The sequence below is a fragment of the Lissotriton helveticus genome, chromosome 3_2 (assembly GCF_964261635.1).
Source record: "Lissotriton helveticus chromosome 3_2, aLisHel1.1, whole genome shotgun sequence".
Taxonomy (NCBI): domain Eukaryota; kingdom Metazoa; phylum Chordata; class Amphibia; order Caudata; family Salamandridae; genus Lissotriton; species Lissotriton helveticus.
The window spans coordinates 121,410,633-121,433,872 of NC_136062.1; the positions used below are offsets into that span (position 1 = coordinate 121,410,633).

General features: G+C 48.3%; 1 protein-coding gene across 4 annotated transcripts in view; it reads right to left on the reverse strand.

The window, feature by feature from the left end:
* ZNF280D (zinc finger protein 280D) overlaps positions 1 to 23,240 on the reverse strand; it is a 722,832-nt gene that overhangs the window by 417,685 nt on the left and 281,907 nt on the right. For all 4 annotated transcript variants that reach the window (XM_078684884.1, XM_078684882.1, XM_078684883.1 and 1 more), the window contains exons 10-11: positions 13,428 to 13,528; positions 13,201 to 13,347 (exon numbers count right to left, since the gene is read on the reverse strand). In XM_078684884.1, coding sequence (XP_078541010.1) covers positions 13,201 to 13,347; positions 13,428 to 13,528 — 248 coding nt within the window. The remainder of the gene's footprint in view (positions 1 to 13,200; positions 13,348 to 13,427; positions 13,529 to 23,240) is intronic.

The following is a 23,240-nucleotide window of genomic DNA, read 5'->3' on the forward strand; positions in this document are numbered from 1 at the left end:
GTTTTAACTTATACTCCTGTTGCGGAGTTTTCTCTAACAAGGGAGGGGTTGTAATAATGTCTTGTGCGGGACAGTCCTTTAAAACAATGTTCTGGCAATCCTTCGAATCCTGGGAAATGTTCTTGGAAATGTTTTTGAAGACTGGTTTCGATCCTTTGAAAAGTTTTACATGAGAAAGGTGGACCCACCCCTTCCTGCCTTCCAACTTGACGGCAGTTCGGGTGGTCAAGAGGACCTGGCGTGGCTCTTTCCAACGTGGTTCCAGCGGACTTGATCTGTCGAAATTTCTGATCATCACAAGGGAGCCTGGAACGATCTCGTGCGGTGCCACCTCGGTATTGTCTGGAAATGCGGCGGCAACCTGTGAACGACATGAGTTGAGGGCAGACATCAAGGAAGCTAGGTAATCTGTCAGCATATTACATGAAACATCGGTAATACTTCGGGGTCTAGGAGTACCCCACATGTTAGGGGGGCGGCCGAATACGACCTCATACGGGGACAGACCTGATCTGGAATGTGCGACCATGCGCATATAAAATAAAGCGACTGGCAGAGCTATTAACCAGTCTACACCTTTGTCTTTACAGACTTTAGCAATGCGGATTTTCAGAGTCTGATTATGCCTTTCGACTAGTCCAGCTGCTTCTGGATGGCGTACACAATGGAACTTCCACTGGTACCCTAACAAAAGGGAAACGTGCTTCATTAATTCTGAGGAGAATGGCTGACCGTTATCAGAATATAAGACTCTAGGGAGTCCATATCTAGGGAAAAATTCACGAACCAACTGCTTGGCAGTGGTCGCGGCTGTGTAATCTGGGACTGGATATGCTTCTGTCCATCTGGACAAAGCGCACACAACTACAAGGACATACTTGAAACCTCGACATCGCTCCATTTGAATATAATCCATCTGGAGGACCTCAAAAGGGTGGTCAGGGGGCTGGAAACCACCTTGTTCCACCGGGACACTTTTACCTGGATTAAACTGGCAACATATCATACAAGTACGGACTTTCTGCTTGGCTGCAGCTCGTAAATGCTTGTTGAACCAAATGTTCTGGATACTGTCTAACATAGCTTTTTCTCCTAAATGGGCTGGACTATGTGCGGTATTGATAATGACTTGAACCATAGAATCGGGGAGAAACCATGTGGCTCTACCCTTCGTTAACCATCCTTGATCTGTCTGGACCCCTCCTTGTTCGGACCATTTCTTGATTTCATCGGGGGTAGCATGTAACTGAATATCTATGACATCTTGTGTAGGGTCCTTAACTGTCATGCATGTAGTCAGATCTGGAATATGTGTCTGATTAACTGGAATGTCTGGAGTCTGTGCTGTAAGCTTGGCTGTGCGGTCTGCTAAATCATTACCTTGGGAAATAATGTCAGTGACTTTCGTATGTGCTTTGCACTTCATGATAGCAATAGATGTCGGTAAATGTATGGCATCTAACAGGGCTTGAATAAGGAGACCATGCTGAATCTTGGTTCCATGAGAAGTCATGAAACCTCTCTCCTGCCAGAGCACTCCGAAGTCGTGTACAACTCCGAATGCGTAACGTGAATCTGTGTAAACATTAACTTTCAGGTTCTTGGCATGTATACAGGCTTGTGTCAGAGCGACTAGCTCTGCTGCTTGAGCGGACAGGGTATCAATACGGTGTGTTTCAATAACTTCAGTGTCGGTAGTCACTGCATACGCGGCGACTAGTTCTCCTGTACTAGTTCTCATACATGAACCATCCACATAAAGTGTCAGGTCAGGATCTGGTAACGGAATGTCTGTCAGGTCTTGTCTTGGCTTTGTCGTAATGTTAACTACTTCCACACAATCATGTGTGTCTGGATTTGAACTAACTGATGGTAACAGTGTAGCGGGATTCAGGACGTTGCAGCGTCTAATTTCTATGTGTGGCTGGAACAGTGTCAATTCATAACCTGTTAAACGTGCAATTGTCAAGTGCTGAGTTTGTGTTCGGTTTAAAAGAACTTCTACTGAATGTGGGACCTGTACTGTCAGGGAATGTCCTAAAACTATAGAATCACTTTGTCTGATAGCTAGTGCTGTGGCTGCAACTGACTTGAGGCACGCAGGCAACGCCTGGGCGACTGGATCTAATGTGCTCGAAAAATAAGCACAGGGCTTGTATTGACCTGCTTGATCTTGTGTGAGAACAGATAATGCTGTACCTTCGCGTTCAGTAACGAAAAGTGTAAAAGGCTTACTGTAGTTCGGTGTAGCTAGAACTGGAGCTTGACATAGGGCTTTCTTTAACTCGTTAAAACTAAGTGTATGGTCAGATGTCCAAGGGAGGACAGTCGATACGGCTGCCTCCTGTGTCGTTAACTGTATCAGTGGCTTGGCTAGGAATGCATACTGGGGAATCCATTGTCTACAATAAGAAGTAAGGCCGATAAAGGCACGTACCTCCTTCTGGGTTCTGGGCTGGGGAAGACTCGCTATTAACTGGATACGGTCGGGTGTCAACTGCCTACCCCTCTTGGACAGCAAGTGTCCTAAGTATACCACTTGCTGGACACAGAATTGAAGCTTCGAAGGTGACACCTTGTGCCCCATCTCGGCAAGGAAATACAGAACTGTAAGTGATGCTCGCTCGCAAGCACGTTCAGAACGGGCTGTGATCAGTAGATCATCGACATACTGGAGCAGGGCAGTGTCAGTTGGCATGTGAATATTATCTAGTTGTCTCTTGAGTGCTTGACTGTAAATACTAGGGCTTTCTGTGAAACCTTGAGGAGCGCGTGTAAACATATAGCTCCTTCCATTTAAACAGAATCCGAAAAGAAACTGGCTGTCTGGATGAATTGGAACACTAAAAAATGCATTCTTGAGGTCTATGACAGTGAAGAACATGGCTTCGGAATCAATGGCTGTTAACAGGGAAGAAATGTCTGGGACAACTGGGTATTGAGGAATAATACATTTGTTAAGCTCTCGTAAATCAATCACTAATCGATATACTGGGGGTGCATTTGGATCAGTACGTTTCATGACTGGAATGATCGGAGAATTGCATACATTGGAGTCAGTTTCTACAACTACTCCTTGAGCCATGAGCTCGTCAATAATTTTGGATAAGGCTGCTACGGCCTCAGGTGGCAATCTGTACTGCCTGATTCGTGGTAACACTACACCTGGTTTGAGAGTCACACGATGGGGTGTGATTTGCATGTAACCTACATCAGTTGGACCTTGCGCCCATAAATGCTGCGGAACATTAGACAATCTTGAATCAAAATCTCGTAATACATAGTGACCCTTAAAGTCACGTAGGAACAGACGTATTCCCTCTGGGGAACAGCAAATAACTGCACCTAATTCTTTCAATGTCTTAATGCCTAATAGATTTTCTGGACATGACTTAGTAAGTAACAGATCAGTAGTACGGGACAATGGACCTACTTCTAGAGTAACTGGCTTAGATATCTCATTAACTATGGGTTTTCCTGAAAATCCAAGGGAAACATTTCTTGAGCCTGAGAGCGGAGCCCCTGGAACTTCGGCATTACTAATTGTGGTCCTACTTGCCCCTGTATCGATCAAAAACTTTCTGTCTTTCCCTAATACTTGACTGTGAACATAGGGACCTTCTTGATCTACAGGTATCTCGATGAGAGGCAAGCCTACCTCCCTCTCTAGGCTGTTTCATGAATATGACTGGTACTCTGGATACTCGGACTGTGCATACTGGTACATCTGTGATGTAACGTGCTGTGTTGCAGCAATAGGCTGCGGTACTGTAACTGTCTGTGGTGCATTCTGTGACTGAGGAGTCTGTGAAACTTGTTCTTGTCTCGGCGGACGTGGTCTTTCTTTAGTCTTACCAGTAGCTATGTTGTGTTTCAGAACTGCACACTCGTTTATAAAATGACCTGGCTGTTTACAATAATTGCAGTTCCCTTTAACGGGAGCTGCAGGATGACTGGCTTGATTCGGACCCCTCTTCTGACTGTCTTGAGGAATAGATTGTGCAACTAGCACTTTCATTTTCGTGTCTTTCATACGTTTTCTTTCGTGTTCTTGCTCTTCTCTGATTCTATTCTGGTGATACTGGAGCATCTGGAGCATCTGGGACGGAGTATTTGCTTGCCAGGTGCTTTCGACTTTCAAAACTCGGTTTTTAATTTGTGGACTTGAATTCTCGACTAATTTAGTAACGAAAAGATGAGGGTATGACTCACTACTTGTCTTGAGACCACTGTTAATACTGAAACATTTCTCAAATCTAGAATAAAAATCACTAATGTCTTCATCTTGTTTCTGTTTACAGGCTGAGATTGCATCCCAGTCTTCTTTCCTAGTTGTCAATAATCTGGGTAAAACTTGAATCAATAATTCTGGTAATTCTTTACATTTATCTCCAAGACCGGTACCTGGTACTCGTGCCTTGTCTTCAGCTTCTAGAGCTGTCCAATCGATCTTTTTCTCTCCCACCTCCCATTCTTTTTCCTTTAACTTTTCATACACCCCTGCGGGTAGCAGGACCTTTAACATTTTAATGATATCTGGGTAAGTGTATTCTCCCATACGGAGCATGTCTTTTAATTCTCTATGGAACCCCGCTGGATCTTTGTCATGACAGGGGATTAATTTCTTCATTTCAAGAAGTTCCATCTTTGATATCGGAGTGTATACAAACACTCGTTGCATTACGCCACCCGCCCCTTGGACTGGGTGGACTTCTCGTAACGGATTCTGTCTGTCTATGTAGAATGATTTACTTTCTGGGGGTGAAACATGAACAAAATGCGGGTTCAGGAACGTTCTATACTTGTGACGCTGTTCTAGAATGACACTTATTAAATCGGTACCTAGACCTCTCCATCTATACTGGAGTAACTCGTTCAGGATATCATGTAACGGGCCTGGATCAGAATGTTGACCCTCATACAGGGTAATGAGGTGCTGGATCATATACATACCCACCAGTCGTTGCTCGGCTGGGGGCAATTTCAGAAACATTTGTGCCACTATTTCGTCTGGAAAAGTGGTAGAATCAGTAATCCATCGGACTGCTGATCGGGCTAGTTCTTGTTCATGCATGGTACTTAATTCGCTATAACCGACTCGTGATTTCAGAATGTGATCGGTAGCTTGAAATACTTGTTCTAGAGAACCTCGTTCTGGTGCTGGATGATGAAAAATAGACTTAGGTTCTAGACGTAAATGGCGATCTGGAAATCTGGATTTTCCTACATACGCTATTCTGGCGGGATTCTCGTCTTCCTCTTCAGGATCAGAGATACTTTCTTTCTCGCTTACTTGTGCTGCTTTACGCTGTTCGTGTAACCTTATTATTTCTTTACGAATTTTCTTGTACATACTTTCCATGGCACTAATGGTCTTGTGCTTACCCTCGGCTATATTATCACTCCACCTTGTCAGGATTCTCATTTCGGCGGGATCTTTAGACGGGTAATCTTGTTCTCTTATTAGACAATTGATCAGGAACTTTAATATCATGAGCTGAATCTCGGCTTTCCTTTGAGACATAATCTCGCCAATACTTTCTGGATCATCCCCTGTACGGATGAAACGATATATTCTGTCTAGATCTTCTTTCATATTTGGTAAGGTGACTAGATACTCGGTCACCCTCCTTACGCGTACGGAATATAAAACCATATTATACTCGCCTGGGACTGTGTCATAGACACATTCGGCAAGGGCTTGTCTGATTTCTGTAACAGACTTATTACTTTTAGGAGTACGCTGTGATGCTTGGGCATGTAATTCGAGTGCTGATAAACGTTTGTGTGGCGGCGGGGTTTGAGGAGGACCTCCTCCTGCGGCCCCTATACTAGAATCGTCGACTGACATTCTTCGTGCTTGCAGGGTCGGTAATTGTAACGTGGGCTGAACTTGTATGGCAGGCTGACCCGGGGGTACCGTAACAGGTACTCCGGTGTCTGGAGGAACGGGAAGTGCCTGATTTACAGGGACAGGTGGAGCGCGAACTGGATTTGCATATTCTGGAACTGTGTCGTCCAAATAGGACGAAATAAAAATATCAGCTGCAGTCGGTTTGTGACGCAGCTTGGTCGGAACTAATGGTGGCGGGAAATTACTGGGTGCCTCTGGGGTCGCTTTCGGCAAGCCTTCGGCAAGGAGAGGATACATACCCTTAATAAGGGCATGCCTCTGTCTGTCTGACTGTTCGGCTTTGACTTGTTCACCTATCTCGATTAATTCTCTTTCTTGGGCTCGTTCTTGGGATTCTCTACTTAACTCTGACTTTCTGACTTCCTTTTCCGTTCTTTTATGAGCTTCCTTACGCCATAACTCGATGGCATCTTTCTGTGACTGTCTGGCTTTCTTTTTCCATAATGCTTCTTCTACTCGCATGATACATTCGGCATCCCATGTACCCGATACGGGCCATCTATACTTTTCTTCTAACTGTTTGGTATACTCTACCCATAAATCTAGATACAATATGGCGCTTATGCCATGTTTCTGATACATAAAGTGACCTGGACTGTCCCTAGGCGGAACAGGAACTGCTGCTTCCAGCAGACCCTTTCTAGTTTTTAACTGACGTAACTTGGAAAAGAGCGGCATTCTGAACTTGAATCGGAACACAATACAATACACGAAAAACAATAACAATTGGGAAAACAATTCAGGCATACCACGACATTGGAAATACATTAAACAATATCATAACATAACAGTTCGAACAGAATACTACCTGAAAATACTGAAAACAGAAACAGAACAGAATTCTCGAGAACGGAACAGACTAGAGTTCTGGATGCACTGCTGTAACAGTACGGAACATACCGGTCCCATAAAGGAACGCATCAAGACCCGTATCCACCCAGGTGAACACTTCGTTTGTGGGCTTGGGTACCACCAACCCACGGACCAGGAGTCAATTTAGACTGACCCTGTCTAGACACTACCCCAGCAATGGTACTCACCGGGCAGCACGGAACGGAAGGCCTCGAACGGGACTGGACTACGACGGACTTCGGACTTCGGACTTCAGTTACGGGTGGGCCTCCGGATACCTCGGACCTTGGACTCTCGGCTTGGGCTCTGGTCGGGACTCGCCGCGTTCCTCCACCGTCTCGTTCGGATGCTGGACCGCCTCCTCCGTCTCCTCCGTGGGCCTGAGGGATACTTGGAGCAGAAATATCTGCCAGTGCACGGTATGGTTCCGTCACGACTGCAGAGGGTCAGGGGGTCGGCGTGGCTTCACCGACGCGTGGGGAAAGGGCAAGTCCCTATTCGGGCGCCATTATGTGGTAAATAAATAATTAATACCCTATTTTTGACTAGACTTATAGCATAACAGATAGCTCAATAAAATAAGAGTCAAGATTCGAGGTAGTAGGAGTTTCTGCAGGTTTATTACAGCATAAGGACAGGATCAGGACAACCTGCATGGGAATAGGACAATAAGGCCCAGCAGGACAACTGGGGCCCAGCAGCTGCCGGGGCTGGGTCTGGGATGAGCGCGCTAACATTTAATAACAAAACATTGACTTATATACATAGCGCAAACAGATAGCATTACATTGCAGTAGGCGTAACAGTAGGTGGAGTAGAAGGCGTGACGCGTAGCAGTCGCGAGAGATAACAGTAAAAAGAGGTGTAACTGGGCGTATACATAGACATGTGATGCAAACGTAACAGAATATGTCATGAATGGGCGGAAACATTGGAGGGGGCTACCTAAGGAGCCGGGACCTCTAACCTAATGGTGCGCGAAAACTGGCAATGACGTGTTACTAGGAGAAGCTGGGGGCTACGAACTCTGTGCTAGGAGCAGAGACTAAAGTCTGAAGGGTCGGAGCGACATGTACCTAAACCCTATCTGGTATCTAATGTTTAGGGAACATGTTGATATAAACTAGAAGTCATGAGGGGAAAAGCTAACTTGATTCTAAGACTGGACCATGCATTATTCTACATGTAGTGCGTGATGAAGAATACTAAATGACCATTAAATACAGTATTTCTCTAACGTGGAGACGAGAAGGCTAGACAATGACGGAAACTATTGATGCAGTTCAGTAGCTTAGGAATGCAGAGGAGGAGGACTGAACTGATAGCTGGAACTATAACATACTTTTGGCAGACTCAGAGGCAGAGCCGGGGTGCACCGGGCACTGCAAGGCAGGAAGTAAGTGAAGGGTCGAGGATACAGGTGGGGGCTGTATCGCTCCTCAGCGAGGCTTTCAGGAGACAGGAGCTGAATCTGTGGTCCGGGCCCTTTTGAGGCCTGGAAACGGGGACTTTATAATTGAATAACGTGCACACTGAGAAACGTGGCAACATTACTTACATAGGCCTGATATTCGTAGTATTCACGAGGACTGGAAACTAACATACTAGAGGTGGACACAACTGGAATTGCGTCATTAATCAGAAATGGGGAATAACATATGCATATTGATCATGCACACATAACATATGATGGATGAGGCGTAGGGACACAGAACATGGCAAAATTTACTTTTCCACACCCCGACACGCGGTGGAATTGCGGTGGCATGGCTGGAGGGGTCGCCTCGAAGGGGAGGGAGTAGCCCCTTCGGACGATTTGCAGCACCCACCTGTCCGATGTGACAGTGCGCCAGTGGAAGTGGTGATGGCGAACCCTGCCTCCCACAGGCGTCACATGGGCCTGAAAGCTCGGACTAGGAAGGCTTGGAGGCAGGTGCTGCGGAGGGAGGTGTGGACTGGCCTCGCCGCTGACCCCGACCGCCGCCGCCACGGCGGTTTCCACGGCCGCCACCGCGCTGCTGGGTATTCTGCGGTGCGTGGCTGGCAGCACGTGTGGGAACGCCCCTTCCGTGGCCACGAAAGGAGCGAAAGGCACCCGATTGCTGCCGCGTGGCCGAGAAGCCTAAGGACTTGGCCGTAGCCCTGGAGTCCTTAAAGCGCTCCAGCGCATGGTCTGCCTTGTCGCCAAAAAGGCGACGGCCATCGAAGGGCATATCCAGGAGGGTGGCCTGGACATCGGCCGAGAAATTGGCGGACCTCAACCAGGCTTTGGCGGCGAACCGCCACTGTCGTTCCCATCGCCCTGCCCAGTGTGTCCGTGGTATCCAGTCCACACCGGATAGAGTATCGTGCGGCATCTCGACCCTCCACAAGGGCTTGGGCGAGTTTATCCCGGACCTCCTCCGGGCATTGTGGCAGCACGTCCGCGACAGTTTCCCACAGTGTGTGGGTGTAGCGGCCCAAGAAACACGTGGTATTGACAGACAGCAGTCTGGGACGAGAACACTCAGGGACGAGAACACTTTCTTCCCGAACTGTTCGTATCTCTTGGATTCCCGATCGGGCGGGACCGTCGGGAATGCGGTCTGGGAAGTGGAGGCCCGGATAACCAGGCTCTCGGGGGTGGGATGGGTGGACAAAAAGCAAGGGTCGCCCGGAGCCGGGCGGTAGCGTCTGGCCACGTTCCTATCCACAGGCGGACCCGTGGCGTGCTTGGACCAAGCGCCCACAAGAACGTCACATAAGGCTTCAATAAACTTCAGCAGAGGCTCACTGGAGCTTGCCTGCAGTTTAAGAACCTTAGTGAGGAGATTAGTCCTCACGGCCGCAACGAGGAGCTCAAGGCCCAAGGACTTGGCTGCCCTCGTTAACACTACGTTATAAGCAGCCCCCTCCTCCGTAGCCACGGTGGGAGGGGAGACAAATCCAGTGTCTGGCGAGGTATCACTACCACTGGCCTCCCCAAGCTCATATGCCCAGTCCTTTTGAGACTGACACTCCTGTGCCAGAGGGTCCTCAGACCCCTCCCAATCACCTCCGCCACCAGTCTCCTGTAACTCAGGGTCAACAGACCGTCGGAAGCGGCGCCAGAGGCGGACCGAAGGGAAGATTGGGGACGGCGTCCACAATGGGCGCCGGGGGCGACACCCTCGGGGCTGGCGCCGGTGAGGTCGTGAGGTCGACCGGCGACGACCCGGAAGCTGGTCCGGTGAGGCCCTGTGGCGCCGGGACCGAAGTCGCCGGCGGCGCCGGGGCCGAAGCACCCGGCGGCGTCGGGGCCGAAGCACCCGGCGGCGTCGGGGCCGAAGCACCCGGCGGCGTCGGGGCCGAAGCGCCCGACCCGCTAGGGCCTCCAGCCGGGACCTCTGGGCCCGAAGGCGCCGCGGGGCCAGGCTGAGGAGGAAGGGACCTCACGGCCATGAGGTACCGCTCGACCTCCTCCGGCGTCGCACCGTGCCCAGGGACCCGAAGGTGTGGGGCAGGCGGCGACGCTTGCGACTCTCTCTGAGCCGCGTGGGCGGTGTCGCCCGAACCCCTGGCCGCATCGTGCGAGCATCTTGTGGGTCGGAGGAGCGATGATGCCGCTCCGACCTCTCATGCCTCTTACCTGAGGACTTGGATCCCGACGACCGATGGCCACTCCCGGAGCTGCGGGGACTCCGACCCCGTGACCGGTCCCTCGACCTTCCGTGGGACTGTGACCTGGAACGGCGCGAGGCCGACTGCCGGAGCTTGAGCCGCTTGCGGGACCGCTCCCGCCTAGCCTTCGACGTCAGGGCCCGGCAGTCGGAGCAGGTGCGGTCGTCGTGGTCGAGGCCTAAGCACTTTAGGCACCGGCGATGGGGGTCCGTGACCGACATCAGTCGGTCGCACTTCGAACAGGGCTTGAACCCGGGCATCCCTACCGGCACCGTCGGAGTTGAAGACTCGAGTAGAAAAATTATCAAAAAGATCAAGAAGTTTAGTCAAAAAATGACTAGGGTAGAGCTTCTCCGGATCTGCGCTAGCTGGTGCGGAAAAAAGAAGAACTGACGTCAGAGCGCATGGGCGGCGTCTAAGTACTCCGACGACGTCATTCAGGCGCTAACAACGTCGACGACGGACGCGGAGCCGCAGACGACGCCTACCGACACGCAGGGGTATTGCTACGCAAAAATTTCCGGATCCAGTCTGACGCCTGGGGATATTCTAAGGTAAGGAATCTATCACTAACGTGTCTCTTTCAGATACCAGCCTTCTTTGTGGACATCCTACTAAACCAGGAGACAATGTCTTAACAAGTATTTTCAATGCAATAGGTCTCGCATTTGCGAGTGTTTAAGCTACTGGCATTGTAAATGACAATGCCTTTTATTTGTTTTTGAAGAGCAACACATAAATAAAAGGTTTTGTTAATTTTAATGCCAATAGCTCAATCTCTCACAAATGCGAGAACACTTTAATGGTGGTTTAAAGAGTTCTTTGGGACACATACCGGAACTTTAGTCACAATCTCATGGTCATGAATTTCAAAGATGGGAACAAGTTGCTGATTCGCTCACTGCCAATTGTATTGGCTTTTTGAAAATTCCTTGAATTTCTTGTTGTTCCTTTGTGGGGGCCCATTTGACACTGTGTCCCATATTTAGAACGATGGAAGGTTACCTTCATTATTTTACTTTGGAATAACCGTTTTTTCAGCCAATCACTGGATGGCAAAAAATGCAGCGTTGAAACTCTGGTTGGATTTTCTGTCCCATTTGAATAGATGTCTTATCTAATTGTTCTGGACTCTCTGATAGTTGTCTTTGTGTCCCGATGATTACGTCAATATCTACAACGGTCGAAACGTTGTCGACGAATATATGTCGACACATTTAATGAAGGACACATTTTTGTTTTGTGTTTCAGTTTTGTTCTGAACTTCCTATTTATGAATAATCCCTTCCCGTAGCCACTTGTTTGTTTACACAATGTATTAATGATTATTTTATTGTTTGTGTACCTTGTTGAGCGCCATTGTTCTATATGTTTTAGTATTTATGACATTTGTTAATACATTTTCTACGAATTCATATTTGCTTGTGTCGTACATAGGTTTCCTGTTAATTTTTTCCTCGTCTTCCCTTTTTTCTTTCTCTTCATTCATTCGTTAAAATGACATCTTTGCAAATAATGTATAGTTTGCTCTTTGATGTATGTATTGTCACTACAAACGAGGGCAACTCCCGCAGGAGAATAAAACATAATTTCCTGTAGCATACCCATTCATAATGCTCAGAGAAGGTGTAAGACTTTAATACACAAGGGATATGGGAAGAAACTCAGAAGTTAGATTTGGGTTGAAGCAGTGACACGAGGCACAAAAAAGACAGGTTTAGCAAAAGCAACATAAAAAAAAGTGTGCAATACCTATGGCATTGGAAAGAAGTGCCCGCCATTGTCCCGGCTGCTTGAAAAGAGAAAGCAGGCATGGTGCGCGGAATGTAAGCAAAGCACGTCATGCCTTTAGCAAGAGAAACTCAATTAAGAAAATAGTGTTTACAGAATAAATAACAAGTAACATGGGAGGTTACAAATTAAGAGAAGGCGGTACTAAGGAAGGACTTACAAGCCTATTTAGGAATCAGAAGCCAGCATTTACGAAGAACAATGACACAAACCAATGAAAAATATGGGCGGAGCGTGGGCAGGGCTTCTATTACATACTCCAGTACAACAAGTCTCGTAGAGCAGTGTATGCGTGCTAGACTGGACCTGAAAAGTCTTTGACAAAAGGTTAAAAAAAAGTAAGTCAAAGAGTGACTGGGGGTATCTCTTCTCCAAGTCTATGCAGAAAGAAAACAACTGAAGTCAGTGCGCTGGGGAAGTACCTATATAAGTCCCGCACAAGTAATTTCTGATGCGGACTTTGCCAACTGCACCATGCGGATCCGAATGATGCCGCCTACTGGCACACAGAGGTACTGCTCATGAAAACTATCCTGATGCAGTCTGATGCCTGGCGATAACTCAAAAGTGCAGAATCTGCGATTAGAAGTCTCTACAGATGCTATAATCTTGGTGAGTAATAAGACCTAGTGATAAACAGTAGCCAATTTGGATACTATCCAACAATCACTGGCTGCTGCAGAAGCTAAAGAAAAGGCAAATATATATATATATATATATATATATATATATATATATATATATATATATATACATAGACATATATAAATATCTATACACATATACACATACACGCACACACATATGTACACTTTTAAGGGTTAATATACATGTATGTAATACTTCACAAATAATCAGACTAAGTTTCTCTTTAGGAACCCAACTATAGGACTGTTCTGGAGTTATAATTATAAAGAGAAGCTTTGCTTTCTGTAATGAAACAGCTCTTAACATAAAGACATATTTCCTTTACTACTAAACTTGCAGACAAACCACCAACTCACCTGATGTTTCATGTAATGCTGCATATACAGTGTTCCAATTCTGACAACTTTGAGGCAGAAGGGGCAAAGCAAGGCTTTTGTATTTTCATGAACTGTTCTAAAGTGGCTTTCTACATCTGAGAATAATGAAGACCTGTAGCTACACACCTAATAAAAAAAAAAACACTGATACATTAACTGAAATGAAGTTGCACAAGTAAAATTGCTTAAATGGATTACTTGAGTACCTGGCAAACATACGGCATTTCACCTGGCTTATGATTATCCTTCATGTGTTGTAACAAAACTTGCTCATTATCATAAGATAATTCACAAATTTTACATATTGCTGAAAAAAAAAAACAGGAAAATGATTAGTTGAATATTTCATACATGGATTTCAATATACTAATTGTAAACATGTCTTTATAAAAACAAATCAAGATGCTATGGGGCCCATCTAGGAGTGACAAGTGGCCACTGTGGAGGCCATTCAGTACACCATGGCGGTGGAAAGAACCAATTTGAGGATGTTTAAGTTCTTTCCCCCTTGGAGAAAAAGTAGGAATGCATTGTGACGTACAGCATTAGAAATGTCATTTCTTTTTTTTTTTAAATGTAAACACCCAAGTGTTGCAAGCATCATCCAGAGGTCCGTTGTTCACTTGAAATGGAACATTTCTCATGATACAGGTGGGAGCCCAATACAAAGTTGGAGCGCTTGTAATAAAGTGGCTTATTAAGAGAGCAAAGAAGGTACTCTGTCATGGAGTACCCGCTCCACTTGGTTTACAGTTTGGAGAACCTAAAGCAGGTCAGTGACAAAGAGGAGTCAATTTCTGTCACTTACATACTTCTTCGACAGCTCAACAGATTAAGCGCTGTCAGAGATTTGGCCACTTGACCTCTAGCCCGATTTAGAGTGGGCAGTCGAATGGCCAATTTTTACTTTCTCTTATGGCCATGAAAAATTAGATGGTACGGGACCGTAAAAACGTTTAAATGACCCCCACACCATGGAAGAACACTCTCTTGGTGTGGTGGTCATTAAAACAAGTTAAATATTTCACGAACAGTACCGTCATTTTGATGGCAATGTCTAGAGAGGTGTGCTTCGGAGTACAATTTGTGCTCTGAACCCTAAATCATAACCCAAGTTTTCATTGGAATTTAGTAGAAAATGTTCCAGTGAGAGAGAAAGAGCTGAAAGACTATCCCACATGATCTCTTAATACCAGAGGTAGATAAGAACTAGAGTAATTAAATCTACCTCAAGTGGGACCTATTTTATTACGGTCTCCGGAAGGTACTGGAAAAAACATCTGAGGAAGTTATCTATCCTACACTGTAGTCACGCTCAATAGGCTTCTGCCTTTTCAACAAACCTAAAAAGGTCCAAGGCAATCACCAGATCCCAAAATCAGACTGCCTAAACTAGCCTGCTCGGTGCTGCACGGGCTTTGATTAGTGAAAATGATTGGGCTAAAAGAAAAAAAAAGGACATTTAAAAAAGTATTGTGGGGGAGGAGCCTAGCCTGCAGCCATGATGGCCGCCTAATCCTTCGGCTCCGCCGACCTTCTCGCTTCCCTCCCGCCCCGCGACCTATCCTGGCATTGGTCCTGATCCTGCGTGCTGTTTTCGGGCGCGGGAGGTGACCCCGACTCCGCTGGTGTGTTTCTTCCGTCGCTCCATGCGGCAACAGCGGCTGGGCGCCCTCGCCTTCTCCCGGACGCTGCCTGGTGTGGACGGGTCTTTGTTCTCCGGGTGCGGCCGCCATTGCACGCAACAACAGCGGCCGCTGTACTTGGCACCGGACCAGCCGACGGAGTGCAGTGGCTGCATTCCGTGTTTTCCATCTCACCGCTCTGCCCCTTTATGCGAAGGGGATACATTGGCGGCGATTGCGACAATGTTACACCGCCCGGGCTCCTGTAAGCCTTTGTGCGCCTCTCATGTGTTTATACTGTTGTTGCTCGTGCCGCTGGGGTGTTGATTGATAGCCGGGGATATGATGCATTCAGTTTGTGTTGACGATGGGGTCTAGGGTTGGGCGGCCTGAGTATTGAATTCCAAGAGTGGGTTCGTTTCTCTCCTCCTCCATTCTTTTATATAATCTTTTATATAAATTTCCCTACTGTGGGGCAGTTCCGGGGCGACAGGCACGCTGTTAGTGGGTTAGGCCGTAGCCATTACAGGGGTGCAGGGTGGTGGGTGTGGGGGGGGTTTGTTATTTTAGTTTGTTTTGTTCTATGGTCCCTATCGCTCTTTTCCGGCTTTGGGAGGGTTCTTTCCTCTTAGTGGGTGTGAGAAGTTGGCCTGATGTGCAGTGTTCACTATTCTAGTGATCACTATATATCAGTCCAAACAACCCTTATTGATGATTGGTTGTAAGTCAACCTTATAGACCAGCTATCCTAGTAGCATGGATACGAGCAGTCTAAGGCTAAGACTCTAGAGGGCGTGTTAAGCCAGCTGTTTTACCATCACATTACCCCTTGAACACCCAGTGAAAGGACACCACACAAGTGTTATGAAAATAAACAGTGTATTTATTAGAATCACAACAACCCTGTACTCTTTATGAGGACAGGGTGCTAGGCACACAACAAAACTCTTACGAAAATACTTAAGTTAGCACGTTATACACAAATGCCCGAGGGGCACGAAAAACCATATACTTTAAAAGTGGAATGCGAAATTACTAGCAGGTAAGTACAGTACTAATAGGCTTTGGACTCGCTAGGACTTGACTATAGAATCGTTAGATTACTTCTAGGAGGCCTAGGGGACTCGGGTGCAGAGTGTGTACTCTCACGCGGGATGAGGGACAAAGTCTATGGGAGCTAGTAAAGGCAAAGTTAGTGTCTTCTTCCCAACATTTGTTCTGTGTACCTAGATTCAGACTTTCTAGAATGGGAGGCCATTCCTTTGCTGTACTGGGACCCAAATTGTGGAACTCTCTTCCTATGGACTTACGAATGGAGCAGTGCCATCTCCGTTTTCGAAGAGCCTTAAAGACCTGGCTATTTGCCTAATAATTCTTCTCCTCAGGATCAACTATGTGCTTACTGTCAATCAGCGCCGGGAAACCCTTATGGGTAGCTGTCGCGCTCTATAAGATTAATTAATAAATAATAAATAAGTGTTCACGGGCGAACCCGACCTGGTAGGAAGAAAACGACAGTGGATCCTGACCCTAGGATAGTGAGGCTATGCTGGGACACCGAAGTGCCGAAGTTACCTAGCCCAGGGGCTGCAGCTGCATAGGTCTGAAAAGACGTCGGGGATCTCGTTGCCGGACCAGGAGCCTGGAAGAAGGAAGTTGCTGGCAGGCGACCAGTGAAGGAAAGTTCGTTGGATCCAAGCCTGGATCGAGGAAGAAGAAACCTGAAAGCAGAGGGGACCAAGTTCTTGAATCACTAGCCAGTGATTAAGTGGGCACCAGGATGGCACCGGGCGAAGTCACCTCGACTAGGTGAGTGGGCGACGCTGGCTCTGCAGATCTCACGGACCAGGAGGCGTTGTCGGCGACCAGGATGGAGAGGCGAGCTGTCCCACGATGGATGAAGCTGTCGGCGTCGAAGTTACCCAGGATTGGGCAACAAGCCTTGGCTAATTCAAGCCCACGCGGTGGACTCAAAATGGCGTCTTGAGTGGACCAGGAGGGTCCGGGGTGCTCCTCTTTTGGAAGGGAGCAAGGGCCAGCCTGGAGCCACCAGACCAGCAGCAGAAATGTCGTCGGGCGTCGTTCAGAAGGCCACAAGCCAGCGGGCTAGTAGCCAAACAACGCGGTGAGCAGCAAAAAGCAGAAGGGCCCCACGCAGATCGTGGAGATGCTGGGAGGCTGCACTTCGGTGCTGGAGCTGCTCAGGGTCGGGGCTTCTCGGACCCCAAAGCACTCACCAGGAAATTACTCGGCGGGCTTGCTGGAAAGAAGTCGTGCAGTCTTGAAGATGGCCGGTCCCTCGAGGTCTTGTCACACCCACGAAGAAATGCGTTACTTACCTGTAACTGCAGTTATCCAGTATTAGTGTCTTTCATAGATTCACATGCCTGAATCATTCCCCGTCGTCGAGACGGGAGCCTCCGGTATATAAAAAAGTAATGTCCTAGAGACATACATAGAGAGAATAGGCCTAAAGGTCTCACCTTAGTAGCCTATCCACGTCCTTTTGTAGGAAGGACCAAACAGAGCAGGCCCCAAGGGTCCCACCTTGGTGGCCTATCTGGGTCCTTTTGTAAAAAAGGACCAAATAAAGTGAAACAGCCAATCAGCTACTACCTCCTTCTAGAACCTTCCTGTCAGGAGCCCAAGTCTCTCAGATTTTCGTACGCACCAAGCTAGTTAGGCGTAAACTCCTTAGAGAGAAAGGTGAGCCCTGCCAGGGGAGGCGGGAGGGTGCATGTGAATCTATGAAAGACACTAATACTGGATAACTGCAGTTACAGGTAAGTAACGCATTTCTTATCCAGTATTTGGGTGTCTTTCATAGATTCACATGCCTGAATCAGAGTAGCGAGCAATACATAAAGCACATTCTGTGTGAACATCAGGTACAAGCATGTAGATAAAGCATATCACATGACCATAAATCACAAAATGCAATGCAATATACATACAATAAGAGAATGTGCATACCCGTAAAGGATGGAGGGATGTAGTAGGGCTCACCTTACTGAAATAGATGGCGAAGCACTGCTCGGCCCACTGCTGCATCCTTCATCAGCTCAGTATCCAGGCAGTAGTGCCTGGTGAAGGTGTGCGGGGACTTCCACGTCGCCGCTCTGCAAATGTCCAATATCGGCACTCCAGCGAACAACGCTGCCGATGTGGACATGGCTCTAGTCGAATGAGCTTTAACACGTGAGTCTAAAGGTCGCCCAGCCTTGTCGTGACAAAAGGTGATCGCAGAAGAGATCCATCTTGAGATGCTCTGCTTCGTCAGGGGCATGCCCAGTCTTGGTCTACTAAAGGCAATAAAGAGCTGTGTTGACTTTCGAAAGTGTCGTGTCTTATCAATGTAGAATTTAAGGCACCTCTTCAGATCTAGAGAATGTAGAGTTCTTTCGGCTGCCGTGGTAGGATTCGGAAAGAACGATCTAAGCACCACTGGTTCGTTAAGATGGAAGTCCGAGGGGACTTTTGGAATGAAACGAGGGTTAGTCCTCAGAATTACTCTGTCCTCTCGAAATTGAAGGAAAGGATCCTGAACAGATAGAGCCTGCAATTCACTGACCCTTCTAGCAGAGGTTAGTGCCAGGAGGAGGGCCGTTTTCCAAGATAGGAACTTGATGTCTGCCTTATGGATGGGTTCGAAGGGATGCTTCATTAGTTGATGAAGAACCACATTCAGGTGCCACGATGGAGGAACAGGTCGCGGTCGTGGAAAGGACCTATATAAACCTTTCAGGAATTGTTTGATGAGTCTGTCCGCCCACAAAGAAGGGCCCGTAGCCGTTCTCGTGAACCTTGAAATTGCTGCAAGATGCACTTTGATGGATGTATGCGCAAGGCCTGATTGCGCAAGATGTAACAAGTATGGCAGCAGCTGTTGTGGAGTGGCATGGAAGGGATGCAAGCCATGATCCACACACCAGGAACAGAATCGCTTCCATTTTAGTGAGTATGTTTTGTTAGTGCTGACAGCTCTAGCTTTTGCAAGGACATCTCTGCAATCCTGCGGGATGCTCAGGTGGCTGAACTCGCGGTATTCAGGAGCCAGGCTGACAATTTCAGAGAGCTCAGGTTCGGGTGGAGAACCTGCCCTTGAGACATCGTGATCAGGGCCGGAAACTGCTTCAGGCGAAGAGGAGGCCGGGCAGATAGGCGATGAAGTTCCGTGAACCAGTGCTGCCTCGGCCAGGCTGGAGCAATGAGGATCAGAGTGCAGGGTTCCGATTTCATCTTTCTGAGGACCCTGGGTATTAGTGGGAATGGCGGAAAGGCGTACGCAAAGACGTTGCGCCATGCGATGGAAAATGCATTCCCGAGGGTTCCTGAGTGGTGATGCCTGCTTGCGAAGCTTGGGCATTTGGCGTTCTCTCTGGTGGCAAAGAGGTCTATGGCGGGAGTGCCCCACTCCTTGAAGATATGGTTCAGCACCTCCATGTCCAATTCCCATTCGTGGGAAGGAGACGTCTCTCTGCTCAGTGCGTCCGCCAAAACGTTGTCCTTGCCCGGGACATACTCCGCTTTTAATTCTATGCTGTGTTGTAGAAGCCAATTCCAAATTCTTTGCGATTCTCTTGATAATGAGATCGAACGTGTCCCCCCCTGTTTGTTCAGGTAATGCATCGTCGTGGTGTTGTCCGTCCTGACGAGCACCGGGGATTGACGAATGCGTGGGAGAAACGATTGGAGAGCTAGGAAAACTGCTCGTAATTCCAACAGATTGATATGCAGTTTTGTTTCTTGTGTCGTCCATTTCCCATTGATTTGTAGTTCCTGGAGGACTGCCCCCCAGCCTTCCAGTGACGCATCCGTAGTTATTACGTGCGGCTCCGCTGGGAGTAGGAATGGCAAACCCTTCGACAGATGGCGGAGTGACATCCACCATTGCAAATGGTTGATAATGGGTCGAGTGACTCGTATGCGGTCCTCGAAAGAACCTGTGGCTTGCGTCCATTGTCTTGTTAGTGCTTCCTGAAGAGGACGCATTTTCAGACGGCAGTGCGGAATGAGCAGTATGCATGAAGACATCATCCCAAGGAGGGACTTGAACGTGCGGACTGGGAGAGTCTTCCTCGAAGCCACTGCCTTGGCTAAGGAGATGAGTTTGTTCTTTCTCTCCCGAGAGGGGAAAGCTCTGACCCGCTCCGTATCCAGAGTTGCTCCAAGGAACGTGATGACTCTGTTGGGTTCCAGAACCGACTTTGCGGCGTTGAGGGTCAGTCCCAGGCGGTGGAAAATATCCAGACAGGCGCTGGAGGATGAGGCTGCGCCGGCCTCCGTCGGTGCCTTCACCAACCAGTCGTCTAGGTATGGAAAAACCTGGTGGCCTTGCTGACGAAGGAACGCTGCCACTGGAGACAGGCATTTCGTAAATATCCTCGGGGCCGATTTGAGACCGAATGGAAGGACACGAAATTGGTAGTGGTGTCCTGCCACCGCAAACCTGAGGAACTTTCTGTGTCCTTTGAGAATAGGTATATGGTAGTAGGCGTCCTGAAGGTCTAAAGACGTCATGTAGTCCCCTTCCTCCAGAAGACCCAGGATTTCTTGCAAAGTCACCATACGGAACGATTGTTTCTTTAGGAACACGTTGAGTGCCCTGAGATCCAGGATCGGTCTCCACTTCTTTCCTTTTTGGTGGATTAGGAAGAAGTGGGAGTAGAAACCTTGATTCATGTGGGCCCGTGGAACTTTCTCTATCGCTCCCTTCTGCAACATAGAAGTTATTTCCTGAAGAAGTAATCGCAGGTGCCTGTGCGAACGGTGGCACGGAGGTGTTGTTGGGGGAGTAGAGGTGAATTCTAGGGAATGTCCAAAACGAATGAGTTGGAGAACCCAACGATCCGTCGTTATGGATTGCCAATTTCGTAGGAAGTATGTTAGTTTCCCTCCAAGTCTTAAAGAATGTAGTGGTGGAGGGGCTAGCCAGGGAGACAAGTCATTGTCTGTTGCCAGCAGGCCGTTTTTGTCCCTTTCCTTTGTAATTGGATCTGCCATAGGAAGACTGCCTTCCCTGTTGGGGTTGTCGCTGTTGAAATTGCGGCTTGGACTGTGAATACGAGTACGAAGACCGATTCTGAAAGGAACCTTTGTATGAAGACTGTCCTCTTCCCCTTTGGCCACGAAAGGACTGGGACCGAAATTGTAGAGTACCCAAAGCCTTGGCGGTATCTGTGTCCTTTTTAATGGTGGTAAGGGCCGTATCAATTTGTTCACCAAACAGATGCTGGCCATCGTAAGGCATGTCCAAGATCCTGGTTTGCACCTCCTGGCGGAAAGTGGTGGCCTTGAGCCAGCCCTGTCGCCTCAGGACTGCAGCTCCCGCCAGTTGCCGAAAGCCAGTCATGGCGGCATCAATAGCACAGTCGATAATTTCTGAGGCAGAGGTTTGTCCCTCCAAAAGAAGTGAATGTGCCTCTTCTCTGACATCTTCCGGCAGATTTGACAGATAGGGCGCAATGTCCGCCCATAGTTGGCGATTATAACGGCCAAGTAGAGCAATAGAATTAGCCACTTTAACAGTCATAGCTGATGTGGTCGTAAACCGTTTGCCCACGGCATCCAGTTTTTTACCCTCTTTATCCGGTGGTGTCGATAAAGGCGAGGCCGGATTCCTTGAGTTCTTCTGCGCCGCCTGAGTCACTACGGAATCTGGTTTGGGGTGACCAGTCAGGCATACCGGCGCCGTTGATGTGGCTTTATATTTCTTATCAAGCCTGGGCACCACCACCTGTACAGAAGCGGGTGATTGCATGATTTGCTTGCCCTGCTTCCAGATGTATTCAATAATTGGTATCGACCTTGAAATTTTCTTTGTGGGTTCCTTAAAGTCATAAAGGAAACATTCTGTCTCCTGAGATTCCATGGACATGTGGAATCTCTTGGCAGCCCGCTCCATGATGTTGTGAAAGCCACCGATGTCTGCAGGTGGAGACTCCGAAGTCTGTGGAGCTGGAGAGGCTGGAGAGTGTGCCACATAGTCTTGATCAGCGTCAGGGTCCGATTGGTCGTCATCCACTTCCCCTTCCTCTTGTTCTCGTTCTTCTTCCTCAGATGAGGAAACAGTTTGAATGGGCACCTGTGTCTGTGGAATGACCAGAGGAGTGGGTCTATGGCGAGAAGAAGGTGTTGGCGCCTGTGCTGGTGTTGGCGCGGAATGCTTCTCCGGGAACCTTTCCTTATAATCCTTAATAAGGTATTGCAGGTCCGAGACTATAGAAGCCGGAAGGCACACCATAGGAGTAACCTGAGACTGAGGCGGAGGGTGGACCTGTTGTTCAGGAAGGTCTTCCTCCTCTTCCGGCTCCTCATCTGTGGTTTGACATTTCAGCACTAGATCCGACGGGCTAGTAGCTTGCGTAAAGGAGTCCTCGTCCGACTCCTGACCTTGTAGTATACAGGCAGGTGGTAGTTGTTGTATCCTGCCTGGTGACGTCTGACTCGGCGTAATTGGCTTTTTAGTGATTTTTACCATGACGTGGCTCACTTGCGGTGGAAAGGCATCCATAGCATGGGATAGGAGTGCAGACTCCTTCCATGGTCCTGTAGATGGCAATGCTGGAGTCGACGGTGCCTTGGCAGGCATTTTCGTCGACGAGAAGTTCGTCGTCGTCGTCGACGGTGGTTGTGACGACGATGTCTTCATCGACAGCAGCTTCGTCGACGGTAAGGTCCCCATCGTCGACGGTGCACTCGCCGTCGACGGTTTTCCCATCGTCGACGGGATGATCTTCGTCGACGAGGTTAGTTTCGTCGACGGTGCCGACTTCGTCGACGGGGTCGTCGTCGTCGATGACTTCGACGATGGTCTCGTCATCGACGATGTTGTCGTCGTCGTCGACGGAGTGACCGGAATGGTCGACGACGTAGGTCTGCTCGACGACGACGAAGGCGTCATCCTCGTGGTCGAGGAGTAGGCCGACGACGCCGTCGTCGTCGACACTGTCGTCGTCGACGTCGAGACAGTTTTCTGTGCCGAAAGCACCGTAGATGTCGTCGTCGTCGCCAGGACCAGTGGCACCTTCCTGGAGACAGGCGGGTCCTTGACAGACACAGATGGCTTGCCCTCTGAGGACTTTTTAGAAGTCTTCATAGGAGGGGTGTCTGTGGGGCTAGGGGAAGAAACCCTTGGCCTCTTCAAAGAAAATTGGGACGCTCCGGACCCACTCTCACCTTCTGATGCCAAGTCAGCAGTCTTGGTCTTGAGCCTGTTGAGCCACAACAGAAGTCGACCTTCCCGGTCCTTGAGGGTCTTGTTAGAGAAGGTCCGGCAGATTTTGCATTCCTTGGCCTGGTGGTGAGGGTAAAGACAATATAAACATCTATCATGTTTATCGTCGATGTGAAGCCTCTTCTTGCTGCAGGAAGAACAGGCCCTGAACAGACCTT